At 42.9% G+C, this 23,844-nt stretch overlaps 1 protein-coding gene across 1 annotated transcript in view; it reads right to left on the reverse strand.

Moving 5' to 3' along the window:
- The window catches only part of BMERB1 (bMERB domain containing 1), a 138,671-nt gene that overhangs the window by 22,976 nt on the left and 91,851 nt on the right, over window positions 1-23,844 (reverse strand). Inside the window, exon 2 of the mRNA XM_072120665.1 lies at window positions 14,038-14,161. Coding sequence (XP_071976766.1) covers window positions 14,038-14,161 — 124 coding nt within the window. The remainder of the gene's footprint in view (window positions 1-14,037; window positions 14,162-23,844) is intronic.

Genomic DNA, 23,844 nt, shown 5'->3' on the forward strand with positions numbered 1-23,844 from the left:
AATTTTTCAAACCAGAGGAGCAGGTAGGTGGCCCTCCAGTAAAATGGAATAGATTGAGTGCCTGTATGTGGCAGTCCCAAAAATGTTTCAAACCAGAGGAGCAGGTAGGTGGCCCTGCAGTAAAATGGAATAGATTGAGTGCCTGTATGTGGCACTCACAAAAATAGTTTCAAACAGAGGACCGGGTAGGTGGCCCTCCAGAAAAATTAAATGCATGAAGTACTATAGCAAGAGCCAGTGGGCCCTGTCAAAAAATAGCCATTTTCCTCTGCTTTACTGTACAAAGAGGAGGAGAAGGAGGAAAATGAGGAGGAGGAGGAGTGGATCAATTATTCAGGTTGAGCTTCCTTCACCTGGTGGAGATTGGAAATTCTGAGAAATCCAGCCTTTATTCATTTTAATAAGCGTCAGCCTGTCAGCGCTGTCAGTCGACAGGCGTGTACGCTTATCGGTGATGATGCCACCAGCTGCACTGAAAACCCGCTCGGACAAGACGCTAGCGGCAGGGCAGGCAAGAACCTCCAAGGCGTACAGCGCCAGTTCGTGCCACATGTCCAGCTTTGAAACCCAGTAGTTGTAGGGAGCTGTGTGATCATTTAGGACGATGGTATGGTCAGCTACGTACTCCCTCACCATCTTTCTGTAAAGATCAGCCCTACTCTGCCGAGACTGGGGACAGGTGACAGTGTCTTGCTGGGGTGACATAAAGCTGGCAAAAGCCTTGTAAAGCGTACCCTTGCCAGTGCTGGACAAGCTGCCTGCTCGCCTACTCTCCCTCGCTACTTGTCCCGCAGAACTACGCACTCTGCCGCTAGCGCTGTCAGAAGGGAAATACTGTTTCAGCTTGTGCACCAGGGCCTGCTGGTATTCATGCATTCTCACACTCCTTTCCTCTGCAGGGATGAGAGTGGAAAGATTTTGCTTGTACCGTGGGTCCAGGAGAGTGAACACCCAGTAATCGGTGCTGGAATAAATTCTTTGAACGCGAGGGTCACGGGATAGGCAGCCTAGCATGAAATCTGCCATATGCGCCAGAGTACCAACGCGTAAGAATTCACTCCCCTCACTGGCCTGACTGTCCATTTCCTCCTCCTCCAACTCCTCCAACTCCTCTTCTTCTGCCCATACACGCTGAACAGTAAAGGACTCAACAATGGTCCCCTCTTGTGTCTCACCAACATTCTCCTCCTCTTCCTCCTCATCCTCCTCCACCTCCACCTCCTCCGATATGCGCTGAGAAACAGACCTGAGGGTGCTTTGGCTATCAACAAGGGAATATTCTTCCCCTGTCTCTTGTGACGAGCGCAAAGCTTCCGACTTCATGCTGACCAGAGAGTTTTTCAACAGGCCAAGCAGCGGGATGGTGAGGCTGATGATGGCGGCATCGCCACTGACCATCTGTGTTGACTCCTCAAAGTTACTCAGCACCTGACAGATATCAGACATCCACGTCCACTCCTCATTGTAGACTTGAGGAAGCTGACTGACCTGACTACCAGTTCTGGTGGAAGTTGACATCTGGCAGTCTACAATCGCTCTGCGCTGCTGGTAAACTCTGGATAACATGGTCAGTGTTGAATTCCACCTCGTGGGCACGTCGCACAACAGTCGGTGAGCGGGCAGTTGGAGGCGGCGCTGCGCTGCCCTGAGAGTGGCAGCATCTGGGCTGGACTTCCTGAAATGCGCACAGATGCGGCGCACCTTCGTGAGCAAATCAGACAGATTGGGGTATGTCTTGAGGAAACGCTGAACTATCAGATTTAACACATGGGCCAGGCATGGCACATGTGTCAGTCTGCCGAGTTGCAGAGCCGCCACCAGGTTACGGCCGTTGTCACACACAACCATTCCCGGCTTGAGGTTCAGCGGTGCCAGCCACAGATCAGTCTGCGCCGTGATGCCCTGTAATAGCTCTTGGGCGGTGTGCCTTTTGTCGCCTAGGCTCAGCAGTTTGAGCACCGCCTGCTGTCGCTTAGCGACGGCACTGCTGCTGTGCCTAGAGCTACCGACTGATGGCGCCGTGCCCACGGATGGTAGTTCGGAGGAGGAGGTGGAGGAGGGGTGGGAGGAGGAGGAGGCATAGTAGGCCTGAAACACCTGGACCGAGGTAGGCCCCGCAATCCTCGGCGTCGGCAGTATATGAGCAGCCCCAGTGTCAGACTCGGTCCCAGCCTCCACCAAGTTAACCCAATGTGCCGTCAGCGATATATAGTGGCCCTGCCCGGCAGCACTCGTCCATGTGTCCGTGGTCAGGTGGACCTTGTCAGAAACGGCGTTGGTCAGGGCACGGATGATGTTGTCTGACACGTGCTGGTGCAGGGCTGGGACGGCACATCGGGAAAAGTAGTGGCGGCTGGGGACCGAATACCGAGGGGCGGCCGCCGCCATGAGGTTGCGAAAGGCCTCGGTCTCTACTAGCCTATAGGGCAGCATCTCCAGGCTAAGCAATCTGGAGATGTGCACATTAAGGGCTTGGGCGTGCGGGTGGGTTGCACTATATTTGCGTTTCCGCTCCAGCGTCTGGGGTATGGAGAGCTGAACGCTGGTGGATGCTGTGGAGGATCGTGGAGGCGACGATGGGGTTTTTGTGGCAGGGTCCTGGGCAGGGGGCTGACTAGCAGCTGACACAGGGGAAGGAGCAGTGGTGTGCACGGCCGGAGGTGAACGGGCTTGTTGCCACTGAGTGGGGTGTTTAGCATTCATATGCCTGCGCATACTGGTGGTAGTTAAGCTAGTAGTGGTGGAACCCCTGCTGAGCCTGGTTTGGCAAATGTTGCACACCACAGTCCGTCGGTCATCCGGTGTTTCCTTAAAGAACCTCCAGACTTCTGTAGATCTAGCCCTCGCCGCAGGAGCCCTCGCCACGGGAGCTTCACTAGTTGACACATTTGGCGCTGATGCACCAGCTCTGGCCCTGCCTCTCCGTCTGGCCCCACCACTGCCTCTTCCAACCTGTTCTGGTCGAGGACTCTCCTCCGTCTCAGAAGCACTGTGTTCACCCGGCCTCTCAACCCAGCTTGGGTCTGTCACCTCATCATCCTCCGATCCCTCAGTCTGCTCCCCCCTCGGACTTCCTGCCCTGACAACAACTTCCCCACTGTCTGACAACCGTGTCTCCTCATCGTCGGACACCTCTTTACACACTTCCACTACGTCAAGAAGGTCATCATCACCCACAGACTGTGACTGTTGGAAAACCTGGGCATCGGAAAATTGCTCAGCAGCAACCGGACAAGTGGTTTGTGACTGTGGGAAGGGTCCAGAAAACAGTTCCTCAGAGTATGCCGGTTCAAATGCCAAATTTTCCTGGGAGGGGGCAGACTGGGGGGGAGGAGGCTGAGGTGCAGGAGCTGGAGGAGTGGCGATTTCGGTGACATGGGTGGACTGCGTGGAAGACTGACTGGTGGTGGACAAATTGCTCGAAGCATTGTCAGCAATCCACGACATCACCTGTTCGCACTGTTCTGGCCTCAACAGTGCTCTACCACGAGTCCCAGTAACTTCAGACATGAACCTAGGGAGTGTAGCTCTGCGGCGTTCCCCTGCTCCCTCATCAGCAGGTGGTGTCTCACCCCGCCCAGGACCACGGCCTCTGACCCCTGCAGTAGTTGGACGCCCACGTCCCCGCCCTCGTCCTCTACCCCTAGCCCTCGGGTTAAACATTTTTAAAATGAGAGTTATAACTTTATTTTTTTTTTTACTTTTTTTTTTTTTTTTTGTGTTTTTTTTTTTTTTTTGTGTTTTTTGTTTTTTTTTGAGTTTTTAAAACCAAACAATGCTATCCTATTGCTATGGCTATTTTCTAGCCAAGTATCAAAGCACACTACTATGCCAGATGAGATGACACTGAGTTAGTGCCTAATTGAAATCCAACCCCTACTAAATTTTCCCACTTCGGTCTTTGCTATGGATATGTGCGTCACTAAGCGCAGAACACAGCGGTCGCAAGTCTCACTACAAATTGCTCAGAATTGGCTAGTACATGCACTGCAGAAAGTACAGCCACCAGCAGATCAACCAGAAATCAAATATATAGAACGCTACTGTATGCGTAAGTAAGCTCTTTGTATTCTCCTATGGCTATTTTCTAGCCAAGTATCAAAGCACACTACTATGCCAGATGAGATGACACTGAGTTAGTGCCTAATTGAAATCCAACCCCTACTAAATTTTCCCACTTCGGTCTTTGCTATGGATATGTGCGTCACTAAGCGCAGAACACAGCGGTCGCAAGTCTCACTACAAATTGCTCAGAATTGGCTAGTACATGCACTGCAGAAAGTACAGCCACCAGCAGATCAACCAGAAATCAAATATATAGAACGCTACTGTATGCGTAAGTAAGCTCTTTGTATTCTCCTATGGCTATTTTCTAGCCAAGTATCAAAGCACACTACTATGCCAGATGAGATGACACTGAGTTAGTGCCTAATTGAAATCCAACCCCTACTAAATTTTCCCACTTCGGTCTTTGCTATGGATATGTGCGTCACTAAGCGCAGAACACAGCGGTCGCAAGTCTCACTACAAATTGCTCAGAATTGGCTAGTACATGCACTGCAGAAAGTACAGCCACCAGCAGATCAACCAGAAATCAAATATATAGAACGCTACTGTATGCGTAAGTAAGCTCTTTGTATTCTCCTATGGCTATTTTCTAGCCAAGTATCAAAGCACACTACTATGCCAGATGAGATGACACTGAGTTAGTGCCTAATTGAAATCCAACCCCTACTAAATTTTCCCACTTCGGTCTTTGCTATGGATATGTGTGCCACTAAGAGCTAAACACAACGGTAGCAAGTCCCCCTGCTAATTCCTCACAAAATGGTACTAGATGCAAATTAAAATAAAAAAAGTAGAACGTTATTGTAGCCCTAAGAAGGGCTGTTGGGTTCTTTGAGAATCACTCCTGCCTAACAGTAAGCTAATAGAACACCCTAACGCTTTCCCTGACCAGCAGCAGCTCTCTCCCTAGCGGCATCCAGACACAGAATGATCCGAGCAGCGCGGGCAGCGGCTAGTCTATCCCAGGGTCACCTGATCTGGCCAGCCAACCACTGCTATCGACGTGTAAGGGTACCACGTCATGCTGGGTGGAGTGCAGAGTCTCCTGGCTTGTGATTGGCTCTGTTTCTGGCCGCCAAAAAGCAAAACGGCGGGAGCTGCCATTTTCTCGAGCGGGCGAAGTATTCGTCCGAGCAACGAGCAGTTTCGAGTACCCTAATGCTCGACCGAGCATCAAGCTCGGACGAGCATGTTCGCTCATCTCTAGTCACAAATAGTAGCTGCGATCATTCCAATTTACAACATCACCTGCCATCAATAAGTCTCCAAACAGCATTTAAAGACAGGCACTAAAGCGTGGTAAAGTTTAAACATGGATCCCCTTCAAAGTTCACAAAACACAGCCTTGGTCAGACAGCGTTCAAATGTTCAGTTTTTCAGATGCAGTTTTTGATGTCCAAACCAGGAGTGGAGTAAAAAAATGAGAAGCAGCTTCTCTCAGGGTGCGTTCACACGTTGCAGTTAAAACTGCATCGCAATCAGCTTTGAGGTGGTTTTAGGTGCAGTTTTGTCAATTGAACAGGTGAAAGTCATGAACTGAACAAGTGAATTTGATTTTGAAGGGGAAACCTGCTCCACAAATGTCATTCACTCGTTCAGTTCATGTCTTTCACCTGTTCAATTGACAAAACTGCACCTCAAAGCTGATTGCGATGCAGTTTTAACTGCAACGTGTGAACGCACCCTCAATAGTAAGTTCTCATCCACACCTGCTTTTGGCTTCAAAAGCTGCATCTCAAAAACTGAACATGTGAATGCACCTTAAGAGAGCCTACTCCTGGCTCTTCTGGCCGGACATCATATATGGTTCCGGAAAGACTTCCTTCTGCACAATCCCCGTTAAAGGATTTGAACAATCGCATTTGGAGACGGATGGAATAAGCATTTCATTGTGGATCCTTACATCTTTTTGTTGATATTTGTGGTGTTTAAAAAAAGGGAATTGTCAAGTCTGCCGAGACTCTGTAAGTCTCTGTAAGTCTCTGTAAGTCTCAGGGTCTAGCATGCCCTGTTTTTCAACTACTTACGCGTAAAAATGGGACAAATTCAGAGTCAAAAAGTTGTCTCTGTCTGTGCATGGGAATCTGCGGCAACAAGAAGAAGGAGAACGGGACGTGAGTACTGAGTTTATTTTTTTTTCTATATGACAAGAAGCCCTGTGTCTACTAGACTTTTTATTAGTGAGGGGAGGCTGCTGGACATTTTATTAGTGATGGGCGGCTGCTGCTGGACATTTTATTAGTGATGGGCGGCTGCTGCTGGACATTTTATTAGTGAGGGGATGCTGCTGCTGGACATTTTATTAATGAGGGGATGATGCTGCTAGACATTTTATTAGCGATGGGTGGCTGCTGCAGGACAATTTATGAGTAAGGGGATGATGTTGCTTGACATTTTATTAAAGGAAAACTCCAGTCAAACCTAATTTATTGAATAATGTATGGTACAGGGCCAGGAGGGAGGAGCATGATTCATTTTCATTTTATTCCTAGAACCTTGCTAGAACCTGGAGTCATACCCTTCCTTTCAGGTCTTGCACAAGGTATAATTCAATAAATCAGCGTTCCTTTATGTATGTATATGTCTGTGTAGCATATATGTGTATTCTCAAGTGAAATGACCAGGATGAGGGTGGCAGCCCAAATTTAAGTATAAGGGGCCCCAAAGTTTGCACCAGGAACCCACAGGTGTTTTATTATGCCACTGCCCAGAAGCCACTACCTACATATAAAATGAGATTTCGGTGGCTTATTTTGGACAGTCTCAGGGGTGCGTCAATCTGTGTATGTGTGAGACTTTTAGCTTGACGCTGAAGCTCTTATCGGACCACAAGAGCATTGCGATCAGCAGACAGCTCAGTGACTCATCCTCCATATGTCTGCTCTCCCCTTACTGAATGTTAGAGCAAATGTTATTCCCTGGTACAACTGAGAGAGACAATAAACAATATGGACAGACGGATTAGCTACATCCCTGAGGAAACCAGGTGGCATTACAGATCTAAAGATGTTTTTTTAAAAATTTACATTTGTGTTTCGGTAGAAATATGTTATATTATTGTGAAAAAAAACATTTCTGTAACCCATTTATTATGTTTAGATTTTCAAACAAGGGCAAGTTCGCACCTCAGTTATTTCGTGAATCTTCTGCCCCCTGCACACTACACATGTAAACTGTCAAATAATGAACATAATCAATGGGGAACATTTACTAAGAACAGTGCAGTCTGTACTAGGTGCAGTTACCTGTATAGTGTGCTGGGGGCGCCAGATTCATGATTTCTGCCGCACGTTCTTCATGAATCTGGTGCCCCCTGCACTGCTGGAGGCACAGAGTGCACCACTTTTTTTCTTTAACATGGCGTGCAACACACTTCTGCTGGATTTTGCATCTGGCGCACCAATTGAGCACTGCAACGTCGATTTCAATGACGAAATTTGTGTCACTTGAAGAATAGTGCAGCTACGCCACAAATGTCAGACACAAATGTGGCGCGGACCCTTCTTAAATATCTGTGTAAACAGTTTGCACCAAAAAGTGTGAGCATAATCCGCAAGAAATGCCCCAATGTTTTAGTAAGGCTTAGCCCTTTAAGTGTGTTGCTGCCCCTTTTATATTTGTCTACTTTTGCACAGACGCATTCACTTTTTTTCTTCTATCCCTTTGGATGTGCTCTGGCCTACTTTGTGTACTTTGGAGTAATAAGCTTTCATGATATGACATGTGAGCAATTTAGGAATGAAGAACTCATCTGAAAACCGAATTATCATCAGCAGCCAAAGCAGACGTTGTGGGGGCGAAGTCTGTGACGCATCGGTCAACATCGGAGATGCGCCTAAAGAAATGTTATGTTTCCACTCAAACGAGAAATGTGCCAGGTGTGCGGCTGAGTCACTGGTATATACCGAATTCTATAAATGTGTAATACAAACAAGTAGACACGTAAAAAGGATGGGAACTCGCATTATTACATCTATGACGGATCTGTTCACTGGGAGCCCATGTACCAAGAGAATGGGGGACTAAAATGTCCCCTAGGAATGGAGCACTGATGTGCATCATGCATGACCTATGCTCCATTCACTTCACTAAAAGTGAATGGAGTGCCAGTCAAAAGTTCACATTAAAGGACATCTACCACCTGGATGAAAGACTGTACGCAAATGAGCCTGAGGGGCTCCAGGCTCCATAAGTGTTAATGGAACCTGGAGCCCCTCTGGCTCATTTGTCTTTCATCCTGGTGGTAGATGCCCTTTAAAGAGGAATTTCATTCCTCCGTTCTCTCCCATCAATATGTAACTTATCCGCTCACCGGTAAATAAAGGATACGTTTTCCCTGTTATATAAAGCTGTAATAAGCAATGTAAAACTGTCATATCGCATTGGCAGTGAAACAGTAAAATTACATTTGTGCACATTTAATTTTATGCAAAGCAGACTAAATGTTATCTGGGCTGGTTATATCAGACGGCTTCCTTCTGATGTAAGTGTTTCTATGGTGAAGTTTCTATTGTCGCACAGAAAATGTAATGTTCTCTATAATAAGGTACTGCTGGCAGTGAACGTAATCTGTGCATGCAGGATATTAAAGTCAGATGGAAGAAATAGTAAGAAATGTGAATTTTATCTGATAGGGAGAATTAATACCTTCTGACTATTAGTAATTCATACTTTGTAGCCAGATCGCTATCCTGTTACCCATAACAATGTTTACGTTTCGAGGACCGAAATGATCTGTGTGGGATAGTAAAGTCTATATAATCTCAGTTATTCCTACTTTTGATACAAACCAATCTTAATAGAAATCTACCATCAAAATCAGGCATGATAAACCAGGGAGGCTTAGTCATAGATCCAGGCACTGTGAATGTGCTAATCTTCTTATAGTTCTTACTTATGCTTTCCTTCCTTCTAAAATCAACTTTAAAATTTATGCTAATGAGCCTTAAGGACCACCAGGGGTTTTACCAGAGCCCCTCATTGCTGCAGCTTCAGAGGCTGTTACAGTGTCTCACCCACCCCACCTGCTCCTGCAGCATTTCCCCCCTCCTTCTGCCTGCAGCAGAGGAAGTTTCAGCACAAAGTGGGAAATTAGCATAATTTTAAAACTTAATTTTAGAAGGAAGGAGACCATCAATGGAATTGATGTTTAGCTTCAGTTGCACATCCATTCCGTCTCGTCTCCGTTGTGTCTCCGTTTTTCTTCTGGTTTGTCTTCGCGATGCCTCCGTTTTGTCTCTGTGTCCTCAAAAAATCTGAAGGCTTAACATTGCTTTAAAAACATCACACCTGGTTTCTCAGCCTCATCAGTGAAAACAAAACAATGTTTCATCCGTTTTTTTTTTTTTTGCAGACCCATAGACTTTTATTGCCTTCCGTGATCCTCATCAGTGAAAAATATAGGACATTTCATAATATTTTCCACAGACAATGGATCGGTGAAAATACAAGCCAATGTGAAAACACCCATAGAAATCAATGGCTTTGTGAGGCATCTGTGGAAATCACGGAACCACGAATGTGAAAAACAACGCCAATGTGAATGAGCCCCTAGGCAGACTTAAGTACCATCTATTTATCTACACCCTCCTTCACCTATTCTGTTTTTGTTTGTATCTCCTGTGACTTTTTTATTTTAGACTTTTCTTGCTTAAATCATGTAAAAACCTATTGAAAAAAATCTATAGAAATAAATAAAGCAACAGCTGCCCCTACTCCTTGGCCAAATACTAATCTAGTTACATTCGCTGCAACCTGAAACCTATTTGGTTTTTCCAATTTTTTTTATTTGGACACTGCTAAAATTTAACAAGCCATTGCAAATGAGATTTATGCTTTTGGCAAATGATAAGAAAGCAGCCAAGAGTTATCAGCTGTGACCCATGTTCTAGCGTGAAGTATGAAAAATCTATTCATCAGCTGAATCTAGGACATCGCCGTTGGAAATGACACTAGTTCTATGGCTGATTGGATTTAACAGTAAATATAACAGTACAGATTCTATTTATTTTAAGTTAGACAGTGACCCAAGCTGAGCTATGTGTAGGAAATCCTTCTCCAACACAATGGGGGTCATTTACTAAGGGCCCAATTCACGTTTTCCCGACGTGTTACCCGAATATTTCCGATTTGCGCCGATTTCCCCTGAATTGCCCCGGGATTTTGGCGCACGCTATGCTTTTCAGCACAGCAGCGCCACCTGGTGGACGGCGGAGGAACTACCTTAATAAATCCCGGCCGGACCCGAATCCAGCGCAGAGAACGCGCCGCTGGATCGCGAATGGACCGGGTAAGTAAATCTGCCCCAATAAGTTCTAATAATACTTTTAAAAAAATTCTGCAAAAACTTCCATTCTCTATGTAATTTATACATTCATTAATTGATCTAAATATAGTCTTATGTAGTGTGCAAATAATACTGCCTATCAAATCCTTAGTAATTTTACAACAATCAACAACTGGCAACTACCTTCTGGGGGGCTCTGATGACATAGGAAAGGGAGCTCCTTATGTATTAACAAAAATAAGCAGCAGTTCACAAAGATACCAATTGTGAAATATAGAAGGGGCGAACCTATGGCACGGCTGTCAGAGGTGGCACTCAGAGCCCTCTCTGTGGGCACCCAGGCCATCACCCCAGTGCAAAGTTTGCCTGACAGGACTCAAAGAATCTTCCGACAGTCCCAGGCAACTCAACATATGAGCTATTTTAAAGCAACACATCCTTGGGTGCTAGGGACTGCAGGAAGAGTGAGAACATGTGGAAAGGGATTATCTTTGGAGGTTGTCCTGCTGGCCCCATGTTTTTTCCTATACAGAGAGACCCAGGAGTGATGATACAATGTGATCCATATTTGCCTTTTCAACTGTATTGGCGTTCTCAAGAGGCTGAAACAATTCAAATTTGTGACATAGCAGGTAGCAATAACGTGCTGCTTAAAATGCTGTGTTGGCACTTTGCAATAAATAAGTGGGTTTTGATTGTAGTTTGGGCACTCCAGCTCTAAAAGGTTTGCCATCACTGGCCTAGATCATTCTGAACACAATATTATTTCATGTATTTATACCAGAGAATTAGTTTAAAATAGAGATAAATTTCCCTTTATTATAAATTTGGCTGCCTGCTGTCGCCACAAGGGGGAGCTCAGTACATGGAATATAATACAGATTCCAATGAATGCAAAAAGGAACTGTAAAAATCACTATGTATTGGTTTCCCTCTAGTGACTACTATGAAGCAAATAAAGAAAAAGAAGATCAGCATTAGGCCCCTATTCACACAGGCTCATAGGACCCACAGCATAATTGCCGTCTGCCAGGTGGAAGTTTCTTAGAAGAATAGTAGTAATCCTGATCCTGGTCTGTGCAGATGTGGGATTTTTATTACCACTTCCTTTATCAAAATGTGGAAGAAGTTTGAGAAACCCCTTTCACCAAAGCAACCTAGGAGAGTTTTACAGGATTTTTAATTTATTACCAATCCCTACAATAGGTGAATAATATCAGGTGGTTGTCTGACACCTTACCCCCTCCCCCCCCCCCCTAATGATCAACTATGAGAGTGCAGCGTTCATATGATTGCTGTTACTTATTCAATGTTCACTAAGCACAGCGCCGTACATTGTATAGTGGTTAGACTTGGAATTGCAACTAAACCTCATTCACTTGAATGGGGCTGAATACCCAATGGATGTAGAATCTCTGAACTGTGAAGTACTAGAGCACTCTGACTGCTTTATTCAGCTGATCGTAGGGAGGAGGGTGCTGATATTCTGATATTGAAGACCATGAGAACATGTTGCTTATACACTCTAATACCAAAAATCTGAGTATAACGCTAAAATAGACATACTTCCCTGTAGATGTACAGTATGCCACTGTTTCTGATGAATCTATTTGATGTCCTGAAATTATGAAGATCAGACAATATAAAACTGTCACGCTAGACATGAGTAGTCACAGCCAGATGTGACACAGCCTGTCAGTCCGCAAAACAAAGGATTTCTATGGTAATTGAACTTCCTACTTCATCAGAACACTTGGAATTTTAAAGAGATTTAATATTAGCATCTGTTCTGAGGACATACATCAGGATTTTTAATCAAACTCGTTCTACTGACTCAGAATAGCTTGTCTGACAAATGTATTCTCAGTCCATGAAATAGCACTGAATAATTACGGCGGCAATAAAAGTGGACGTTCAATATATCACTAAAAAGCGGAAATGCTGACAAACACAGTTGTACGTACTGGTAAACAGGAGGTTATAAATCTGGCATGGAATCTGAAGGAGGAATACATAAAGTACAGAATTAAAGGGGTTTCGCAACAATATGGACAGGGGATCAATTTTGACTCCTGCGGGTCTGACGACTGGGACACAGAGTTATACATAGCATATAACCACACCATGCAGCTGCTACAGTGACATTGGAAGAAGGAGGCCCTGCTCTTCTTTTCCTGTGTACCGACGATAATTGTTGCACTCTAATGTAGACACCACTAGGGGGAGCTCACTGCAAATAGATTTTTACAGCTTCCATTGAGCTCAACAGAAACTATGTATTGAGCTCTCTCTAGTGGTTGCTGCAGGCAGCTAGGTTTATCACTAAACCTAACTCGGCTTATACTCGAGTCAATTAAAAAAATTAACAATGTACTCACTTTTATTGATGTCCCCCGCAGGTTCTCTTCTTGCTTCCAATGCTCCGGTGCCTCTACGAGTACATCGGGTCCTCTTCGAGATGTTCGTCTCCTCTACAGGTCCCCTCACCATGCCGGCGGCTCACAAACAATGACATCGGCAAGCAGCTGACATCATTGTGTTTCCCGGCCAAGTGCAAAGTCCCGAAGAGGAGCTGAACAACTGGGAAAGAACCCAAAGTAGCATCCGGAGCAAGAAGAGGACCTGCAAGGGGCGTCGGAAAGGTGAGTACAGTGTTAATTTTTTTTAAATTAAAGGCTTGGCATACTCGGGGCAGGGGCTGGACGGCTAAATACTGGAGGGGGGGGGGGCTGGCAGGCTATATACTACAGGGGGCTGGCAGAATATATACTACAGGGGCTGGCAGGCTATATATTGGGGGGAGGGCAGGCAGGCTATATACTACAGGAGCTGGCAGGCTATTTACTGGGGGTGGGCAGGCTATATACTACAGGTGCTGGTATGCTATATACTACAGGAGCTGACAGGCTACATACTGGGGGGTAGGGGCTGGCAGGCTATATACAGTGGTAGACAGGGTCTGGCAGGCTATATACTGCAGGGGCTGGCAAGCTATATACTGGGACAGGGGCAGGCAGGCTATATACTGGGGGGGCAGGGGCTAGCTTGCTATATATTGCATGAGCTGGCAGGCTATATACTGGGAGACAGGGGCTAAAAGGCTATATACTGGGGGGGGCAGGGGTTGGCTTGCTTTATACTGCAGGGGCTGACAAGCTATATACTGGGGAGGGGGCAGGGGGCTGGTCAACTTTATACTGACTGGAGGCTGTGACCAATGCATTTCCCACCCTAGGCTTATACTCGAGTCGATAGGTTTTCCCAGTTTTTGTGTTAAAATTATACTCGAGTATATATATTATTAAATGGGAGATTTAATAATGCATATATTTACTAGTTATCTGATAAATACTTTGAAAAATCAAGTATTCAGAGAGGGGTAAGGTTGAGTTGAAGGTCTTAAATTAAAAATTCTTGACTAGGTCTTCGGCCACGTGGTTACAGCACTGTACACCCGTGTCCTTAGTAACTAGATTAGACTAGTAGGTTTCTAGTCACAGTATCAATTAAATACTTACTCCAAGCTGCATTTTTAATTTCTATTTAATCCTTCACATTTCTATTTGTTCTCTGTCACATGAATTATAATATAGTAGAATAAACATAATGAATTTTGTATTCAACAATTTAATGTTTCCTATGTAACATTTGGCCAATAAAAAAGAATAAAAATAAAAACTCACATGAACTTTAGTTCTGATTCCCTCCGGACCAAGACTTCCCGTAGCCTCTGGATTTTAGTCATTTCGAGTTCAATTTCCTCCGGTGTCATGGTCGTTTCAGCCATAGAAACAATGTCAAGTTGACCTGGATGTGAAGAGATTTATTATGTTAAACACAGTGTTAAATGTTTTCCTCTATACTTTACATTTACCCGAATAAAGCGGACATCCCATCACTATCTTTTCCACTTTGATAATAATATATACTTATATAGGCTGGAGGCAGAGCAGAACATCTAGATGGCTGCACTATCATCTTAGCTTTCACTCCAAATGATATAGGCACAGATAGTACTGCCTCCCTGTATCTACCTGTGAATGGTATAATGTAGCCTTTCTATTGATCATTGCAAATTATATGCAAACAGATAAGAATCACTTCCCCTTTCTTTCTGTAAATGTTAAATGATTATATATATATATATTATATATATATATATATATATATATATATATATATATATATATTATATATATATTATACTAAATTCTATTCATATAGATAGTGCTTTTTGTATCTTTCATGGTGAAGGCACAGGTAGTACTTTGTATCCCGCAGATCCTCTTCATTCATATCAAAGCTGCTATTGGCTTCAAGTCACTTAATGAAAGATGAATATTTCTGAAGAATAGCGGCCATTACCCCAATCAACATGTCACTGAAAACTGCTACTAAGTGAAGGCAAAAAGTATGTTTACCATTCATAGTTAACGTATAGTCCAATTTCGCATAAAATCAAGAGGGTTTTTTTTTCATTTTCTTTTCGTGGAGATGTAAGTAAATTTTAATATCTAATATAGTACAATTGTAGATTATATCATTGCAAAGAGCTGTTAAAGCAACCAAAAACACAATGGGGCACATTTACTTACCCGTCCCGTCGCAATCCCCGAGGTGCATTGTCCGATGAGGTTTTGGAGCTGCCGCAATTCACTAAGATTGTGCGTCCAATTTCCTGCATGTGTCGCTTCCCCGCTCAGGTCCGCTGGAGTTTACCTTATTCTTCCCGATGCATGTAAGTGCATGGCTTGCGACACAATTTTGAATGTTAAATCCCGTGTGTTGTCCGAATCCGACGGTCCGCCCCCTCCCCCAAAAAATGCCCCAAAAAATCCGGTCGCGTGCGACAAAAAGCCCTTCTAAATGCGGCGCACATCGGAAATGGTCGGATATTCCGATGATAGTTCAGTTGACTATGAATTAGGAACATATAGTCATTTTATAGCATCCTACGTGTTGCTTCTGGACCCCATTGCTCACTTGGCTCCTCTGTCAGGTTTGTTCTAAATTGGTTGTCTACGAGTCACCCCAAACCCTCCTTGATCTAATGCAGGGTGTGTTTGAGACTCATATATAGATTCCCTAATGTAAAGGGATGTGGGCAGTTTACAAAGCAATGAGGGCAACCAAAAACTGAATGGAGTACCCTGGGGATACATGGCTAGAATAGAATTTTACAAATATGGGATATTTAGATAAAAATTCCCATTCCTTTATTGACTTATTGGTGATTCTAATTTGATCAGATGTTATGTAGCAAGTTTCATGGTAAAAAAAAAAACTTCTTCGAGCATATGCTCAGATGAGAGAACAGGATACACCAGAGGTGAGCTGCCTACATGTTTTCAGGTTTTTACAGCTATTAATCATTGGCAGATATCGGCTTCTAGCCATTGCTGTAGCTGCCAATTTACTATAATGGCATAAAAATGAAAATGCATAGATAGCCCCCCCATGTAATTATTACTATACAGCTGATGCTGCTGAAGCTACATGTGGTCTCTGGATATAGATGCCTTGCGTTGTATTATCCAGTAATGTCATTAGGTGCGCAGTCACAAAATGTGTTTTCAAGCACATTGAAAACACATGCGTTTTTGCATGTTTACCATGAATTTGTCTAGTTTGAATCCATTTTTCTGCATTTCTGAAAGTGTAAACATGTCAATTTTCAATGTGTTTAAAAATGCAATGTGTGACCGCACCCTTAGGATTGTGAAGTAAGAGAACTATAACTTGCTTATGTCCTGAAAGGTAGTGTATCAAATTACAGTGCCGGGTCAGTGGAACATTTGGAAGATACCTCTGTGGTCATAGAAAACCATTGAGAAAACCATCACATTAGGTATTGGGTAGAACTAAGTGTATTAGTCCGGTCCTCACAAATCATTATACTGTTTTCATGTGGCCCCATGGGAAAATTAATTGCCCACACCTGCTTAAAGCAAATGTACCATTTGATTCTATGCATTATGAACCAAACATACCTTGAGAATGCTGTAGCTACACTGATACAGAAACATATTTTGTTTAATCCCTGAACCAAGTGGTTTTGCTGAAAAAACAATTATAAAATTATGATAATGAGGCTCTCTGGCTCCTTTACCTGGCTCAGCTCTTCTCCTCACCCTTATTATGCACTGCTTCAGCCTTGTCCTGCCCACCATAAGCTGAGAATACGTCATCACTGTGTTATCCCTGACAGGCAGAAGTAATCAATCCCTGCGTGATCCCCCAGCTGCTGTCTATGAGTCATCCAGCTCCGGTTGATTAGTCCTGTCTGGATAGTTCAGGATCTATCCCACATGTAAAATACACCTTGCCTCCACCTTCAGTTGTTCTGTATATCATATATATCATACTCCTAGGCCAGACAAGCAGACAGTACTGTACTCATACAGTGAAGCATCTCTATGTTGGAGACAATTAACACAAAGGAGGAGCCGCTTAGCATCAGAGAACTTGCTGTGCTTGGGACCACCCATGGGACATTTGTTATTTTATTTACACATTTGATCATGGATTATCTCTCAAGATTAAAAATTGGGGATCCCTGCTATATAGGATACCCACTGTAGGTGGCAGCATATAACTGCAAAATGTATGATATTAGATAAAATGTTATACATAGGCAAAGATTGTTATACTTGATATGAATAGATATGAATAGTGCTCATCAAACCCAATAATAGTGAATCTCCATAGACTTTTTCAGACAGCAGTACACTATGCGAAACCCAGTTTTTGAAATTCTTCTCTTTTGAAACAGCATTTTTCTCATTCCTTAAATTGTCTGGTCCTTTATATCACTGGTTTACAGGCTACTACTGCTCATCTTGGCATCCAGTGGCAATAAAAGTGACCAAACCAAACTGAAACGCTTGATAGCTAACTAAAGTCGCTGTCCAAAGTCCTGAAATGACTTTTAGAAATTTAAAGCATTACTAAACTTTCAAAAAATGTTATAAACAAATTGTGCAGATGATAATAATAAACTTTGTAATATACTTTATTATAGAAATGTGTCCTTCTTTTTCCCCTGCCATTCTTAGAGACAAAGAGAGACTGAGAGACAAAGGAACCTGATAAAATGTCTAATGATAGTCTAATCTCCTTAGAAATAGAACAAATTAATCATTGGCCTCCTTATATGTCTGAAATGGCTTTCAGATACGCTGCTCGCTGCAGGAGAAAGAGCAGAAAAAAGTTGCTTCACGTAATCGAGTATGTAACAAAGTTTACTATTATCAACTGCACTAGTTATTTCTGACATTTTTTTAAAAAAAATGTCTTCAAAGGTTTAGTAACTTATGATGTTCTGCTTAATTAGTACAAATGGTATGCTCACATGACAACCACTATTGGTTGCAACTTCTATACCGAGAAGGGTTTTTCCTAAAACAACATACACCAATGTTTGAAATGCAGAAATGTCATTTAGTCTGTGCAAAGCTCAGTGACAAGCCTTACAGTAATAGTTGATATCAATGAATGTCACCCAGCATCTGCTCATCATGTATGAGACCAAGATGGCTCAGAAAAAACCTACTGCATGTGGACATCTTTGAGATAGATGATGCCTTGATGCTGATTTTTTTATTTTATAATAATAATCTTTGCCACCCTGTAGTCACTGGTGGAGCAGGCCAGCAGTTCCTGCTCCATGCCTGTATACCTTCTAAAAACCTGGCGTACCTGGTCAGACCTGGTGTAATTTGCCTGGTGGCTGGTTTGGCTTCATATGTACTGGGGGGCATGTGCTGGGGCTACCTATCTACTGGGGGGCATCTGATGTGGCTACCTATCTACTAGGGGCACTAATGGGGCTATCTATCTACTGGGGGCATGTGCTGGGGGCTACCTATCTACTGGGTTCATGTGATGTAGCTACCTATTTACTGGGAGCCATGTACTGGGGCTACCCATCTACTGGGGACATGTGTTGTGGCTTCCTATCTACTGGGGGGCATGTGCTGTGGCTACCTATCTACTGGGGGGGGGCATGTGCTGGGGCTACAGATCTACAGGGGGGCATGTGCTGTGGCTAACTATTTACCGGGGCCATGTACTGGGGCACCTATCTACTAGAGGGGAAGTACTGTGGCTACCTCTCTACTGGGGGGCATGTGCATATTGTACGGCTCTCACAGAATTACATTTTAAAATGTGTGGTGTTCATGGCTCTCTCAGCCAAAAAGGTTCCCAACCCCTGCTCTATAACATCCTACCTGACGATGTTCAAAGCAATAAATTCCCTTTCCATATGATTTTAACCAAATACATAAATGTTCTATGCCATTCTAACTGCAGCATATAAAGACTTGCTCTCTGTATTGTGTGATGATCAACTAATTAATAAAGCCAATCCCTGAATGTCTAGTTATAGTAATATATATATATATATATATATATATATATATATATATATATATATATATATATATACGAAAATCATCCAAATGAAGGCGAGTCATTGTAGAGACTAATGTGTCATGTATTCTAACATGTTATTCTGCAGGACAACAATATCCCTGTGATGCATATGTTTACATAAATCTGAGATTATTTCCATACGTACAATTCATGCATATCATCTGCTTGTTAGTGCTGACTTCATGATTAAATGCTGGCGCAGAGCTGACAGTGAGCCGGCAGATGTAAGAACGTCTACACTGCCAGAATTAGTCAGGCAATCCGACTGCAAGACAACATGTGTCACGTGTAGAAATGTCATAATTATATCTCCACTGAATAGCAAAAAAAAGAACATAAAAGGAAGAACCTGACTGCAAAGATGTGAAACGTGAACATCACTGACCTATAAAAGAACAGCAATAGCTACAATATATCAGCATCTTTCAATATCTTTGTTTGTTGAATGAGTGATTATTATGAGTGATAAATTATGACCTTGTATTATTCTTAAAGGAAATCTACCTCCAGGATCAAGGATCAAGTGTAAACCAAGCACACTTTTACACAATTTGTAAAGGAAATCTACCACCAGGATGAAGGATTGTAAACCAAGCACACTAACATACTGGTGTGTGCCCCCTCTGGCAGGTTCTGCTCTTCTGTAAGCTTCTTATGCCCTGGTTTTAAAGAAAAAAAAGGATTTAAAATTATGCAAATGAGTCTAAGGGGCACTAGGCTCCATTAAGACCTATGGAGTCTGGAGCCCCACAGACTCATTTGCATAATTTTTAAAGAGCATATCCTACCAGAGGGCACACACATCAGTATGTCAGTGTGCTTGGTTTACAATACTTCATCCTGGTGGTAGATGTCCTTTAAAGCCTTTTTTTTGTAAGAACAAGGGTACAAGTAGTTAAAGGAAGAACGGATCCTGCCAGATGGGCCTGTGTGTCAGTGTCTTGGCTTACGAGTCCTTATCCTGATGGTAGAACAACAGCAGCTGGCTATGGATAGGAGATGAGCCTAGAGGTTGGGATATAATAAGACAGTTATATGTGCAATACTTATTGAGGACTGCTTTTCCATTACTTTTCAACCCTCTCCTGATGGTACAATGTAGGGGAAGAATGGCCATTGGGTTTGTACGTCTTGTATGCTTATAGTCATGGGGGAGATTTATCAGAAGTGTCTGAGGTTAAACTGTTCAAATTGCTCATAACAACCAATCAGAGCTCAGCTTTGATTTTCCCACCGCTGCTTGTTGATTTGTTGCCATGGGCAACTAGAACAGTTTGACTTCAAGCACTTCTGATAAATCTCCCCCATAGGTTGGTTAAAGATTTACCAAGAAATTGAGGAATTAAGAGAAATTAGTCTACATTCACATCTCATTTTAACTATATGCTCAATGCATATGCCTGGAAAGCTGAGTTACTATATACACAGACATACACTGGCAGGTGGGAAGCATCATTTTTGCCCCCATCTGCACTATATAAGTTGTATACTGTAGATAACATAGGATGGAAATATGTAGCAAGCTCATTTTACATAGAGAACTATTGTGTGATGATAATGCTCCATGCAACAGACAAGATTTCTGTCTTTACTTTATTTCAGAGAAATGTGTTCTTGCCTAAAGCAGACATAGTGATGGTTATAAATGTAACAGGGTTGTTGTGTGTATGCAAGGATAGTAGGGATGTCAGAGTTTAACGAGAATGCATTATCAAGTACAGGCAGTCCCCGGGTTACATACAGGGTAGGTTCTGTAGGTTTGAATTTGTATGCAAGTCGGAACTGTATACTTTATTATTGTAACCCCAGTCAATTTTTTTTTGGTCTCTGACAATTGGATTTTAAAAATGTTGGATTGTCATAAGAACCAGGAATAACAATAAATCTTAATTACAGGCACTGTTGATAACTGTTATAGCTGATCATTGTAGCCTTGGACTAAAGTACAGCAAATTACCAATATCCGGAGGTCCGTTTGTAACTAGGGGTCGTATGTAAGTCAGGTGTTCTTAAGTAGGGGACCGCCTGTATATATTTTATGCTTATATTCAGATAGTGAAGCATAGCACTTTTTTGAATAAAGTCATAGACTCATTAACAAAAAATGGGGAGTTTTTTTCTATATCCTGTGTTAAAGGTAGGGAGTAGATAAAAGCCAAGGCATCATCTTTTGTCAGTAGTGATGTAATGATGGATCAGTGTTATCTATATAGAGGTCATTGTACAGGGAGGGGGAGGAGATAAGCTGTGACATCATCTATTGTCAGTAGTGATGTAATGATGGGTCAGTGTTATCTATATAGAGGTCATTGTACGGGGAGGGGGAGGAGATAAGCTGTGACATCATCTATTGTCAGTAGTGATGTAATGATGGGTCAGTAATATCTATATAGAGGTCATTGTACAGGGAGGGGGAGGAAATAAGCTGTGACATCATCTATTGTCAGTAGTGATGTAATGATGGGTCAGTGTTATCTATATATATAGAGATCATTCTACAGGGAGGAGGAGGAGATAAGCTGTGACATCATCTATTGTCAGTAGTGATGTAATGATGGGTCAGTGTTATCTATGTAGAGGTCATTGTACATAGAGGGGGAGGACATAAGCTGTGACATCATCTATTGTCAGTAGTGATGTAATGATGGGTCAGTGTTATCTATGTAGAGGTCATTGTACAGGGAGGAGGAGGAGATAAGCTGTGACATCATCTATTGTCAGTAGTGATGTGATGATGGGTCAGTGTTGTCTATATAAAGGTCACTGTACAGCGAGGGGGAGGAGATAAGCTGTGACATCATCTATTGTCAGTAGTGATAAAATGATAAGTCAGTATTATCTATATATATATAGAGGTCATTGTAAAGGGAGGGGGAGAAGATAAGCTGTGATATCATATATTGTCAGTAGTGATGTAATGATGGATCAGTGTTATCTATATAGAGGTCATTGTACAGGGAGGGGGAGGAAATAAGCTGTGACATCATCTATTGTCAGTAGTGATGTAATGATGGGTCAGTGTTATCTATATAGAGGGCATTGTACAGGGAGGGGGAGGACATAAGCTGTGACATCATCTATTGTCAGTAGTGATATAATGATGGGTCAGTGTTATCTATGCAGAGGTCATTGTACAGGGAGGGGGAGGACATAAGTTGTGACATCATCTATTGTCAGTAGTGATGTAATGATGGGTCAGTAATATCTATGTAGAGGTCATTGTACAGGGAGGAGGAGGAGATAAGCTGTGACATCATCCATTGACAGTAGTGATGTAATGATGGGTCAGTGTTATCTATATAGAGGTCATTGTACAGGGAGGGGGAGGACATAAGTTGTGACATCATCTATTGTCAGTAGTGATGTAATGATGGATCAGTGTTATCTATGTAGAGATCATTGTACAGGGAGGGGGAGGAGATAAGCTGTGACATCATCTATTGTCAGTAGTGATGTAATGATGGGTCAGTGTTATCTATATAGAGGTCATTGTACAGGGAGGGGGAGGAGATAAGCTGTGACATCATCTATTGTCAGTAGTGATGTAATGATGGGTCAGAGTTATCTATATAGAGGTCATAGTACAGGGAGGAGGAGATAAGCTGTGACATCATCTATTGTCAGTAGTGATCTAATGATGGGTCAGTGTTATCTATATAGAGGTCATTGTACAGGGAGGGGGAGGAGATAAGCTGTGACATAATCTATTGTCAGTAGTGATGTAATGATGGGTCAGAGTTATCTATATAGAGGTCATAGTACAGGGAGGGGGAGGAGATAAGCTGTGACATCATCTATTGTCAGTAGTGATGTAATGATGGGTCAGTGTTATCTATATAGAGGTCATTGTACAGGGAGGGGGAGGACATAAGTTGTAACATCATCTATTGTCAGTAGTGATGTAATGATGGGTCAGTGTTATCTATGTAGAGGTCATTGTACAGGGAGGAGGAGGAGATGAGCTGTGACATCATCTATTGTCAGTAGTGATGTAATGATGGGTCAGTGTTATCTATATAGAGGTCATTGTACAGGGAGGGGGAGGAGATAAGCTGTGACATCATCTATTGTCAGTAGTGATGTAATGATGGGTCAGTGTTATCTATATAGAGGACATTGTACAGGGAGGAGTAGATAAGCTGTGACATCATCTATTGTCAGTAGTGATGTAATGATGGGTCAGTAATATCTATATAGAGGTCATTGTACAGGGAGGGGGAGGAAATAAGCTGTGACATCATCTATTGTCAGTAGTGATGTAATGATGGGTCAGTGTTATCTATATATATAGAGGTCATTCTACAGGGAGGAGGAGGAGATAAGCTGTGACATCATCTATTGTCAGTAGTGATGTAATGACGGGTCAGTGTTATCTATGTAGAGGTCATTGTACATAGAGGGGGAGGACATAAGCTGTGACATCATCTATTGTCAGTAGTGATGTAATGATGGGTCAGTGTTATCTATGTAGAGGTCATTGTACAGGGAGGAGGAGGAGATAAGCTGTGACATCATCTATTGTCAGTAGTGATGTGATGATGGGTCAGTGTTGTCTATATAGAGGTCACTGTACAGCGAGGGGGAGGAGATAAGCTGTGACATCATCTATTGTCAGTAGTGATAAAATGATAAGTCAGTATTATCTATATATATATAGAGGTCATTGTAAAGGGAGGGGGAGAAGATAAGCTGTGATATCATATATTGTCAGTAGTGATGTAATGATGGATCAGTGTTATCTATATAGAGGTCATTGTACAGGGAGGGGGAGGAAATAAGCTGTGACATCATCTATTGTCAGTAGTGATGTAATGATGGGTCAGTGTTATCTATATAGAGGGCATTGTACAGGGAGGGGGAGGACATAAGCTGTGACATCATCTATTGTCAGTAGTGATATAATGATGGGTCAGTGTTATCTATGCAGAGGTCATTGTACAGGGAGGGGGAGGACATAAGTTGTGACATCATCTATTGTCAGTAGTGATGTAATGATGGGTCAGTAATATCTATGTAGAGGTCATTGTACAGGGAGGAGGAGGAGATAAGCTGTG

The sequence above is a fragment of the Engystomops pustulosus genome, chromosome 8 (assembly GCF_040894005.1).
Source record: "Engystomops pustulosus chromosome 8, aEngPut4.maternal, whole genome shotgun sequence".
NCBI lineage: Eukaryota > Metazoa > Chordata > Amphibia > Anura > Leptodactylidae > Engystomops > Engystomops pustulosus.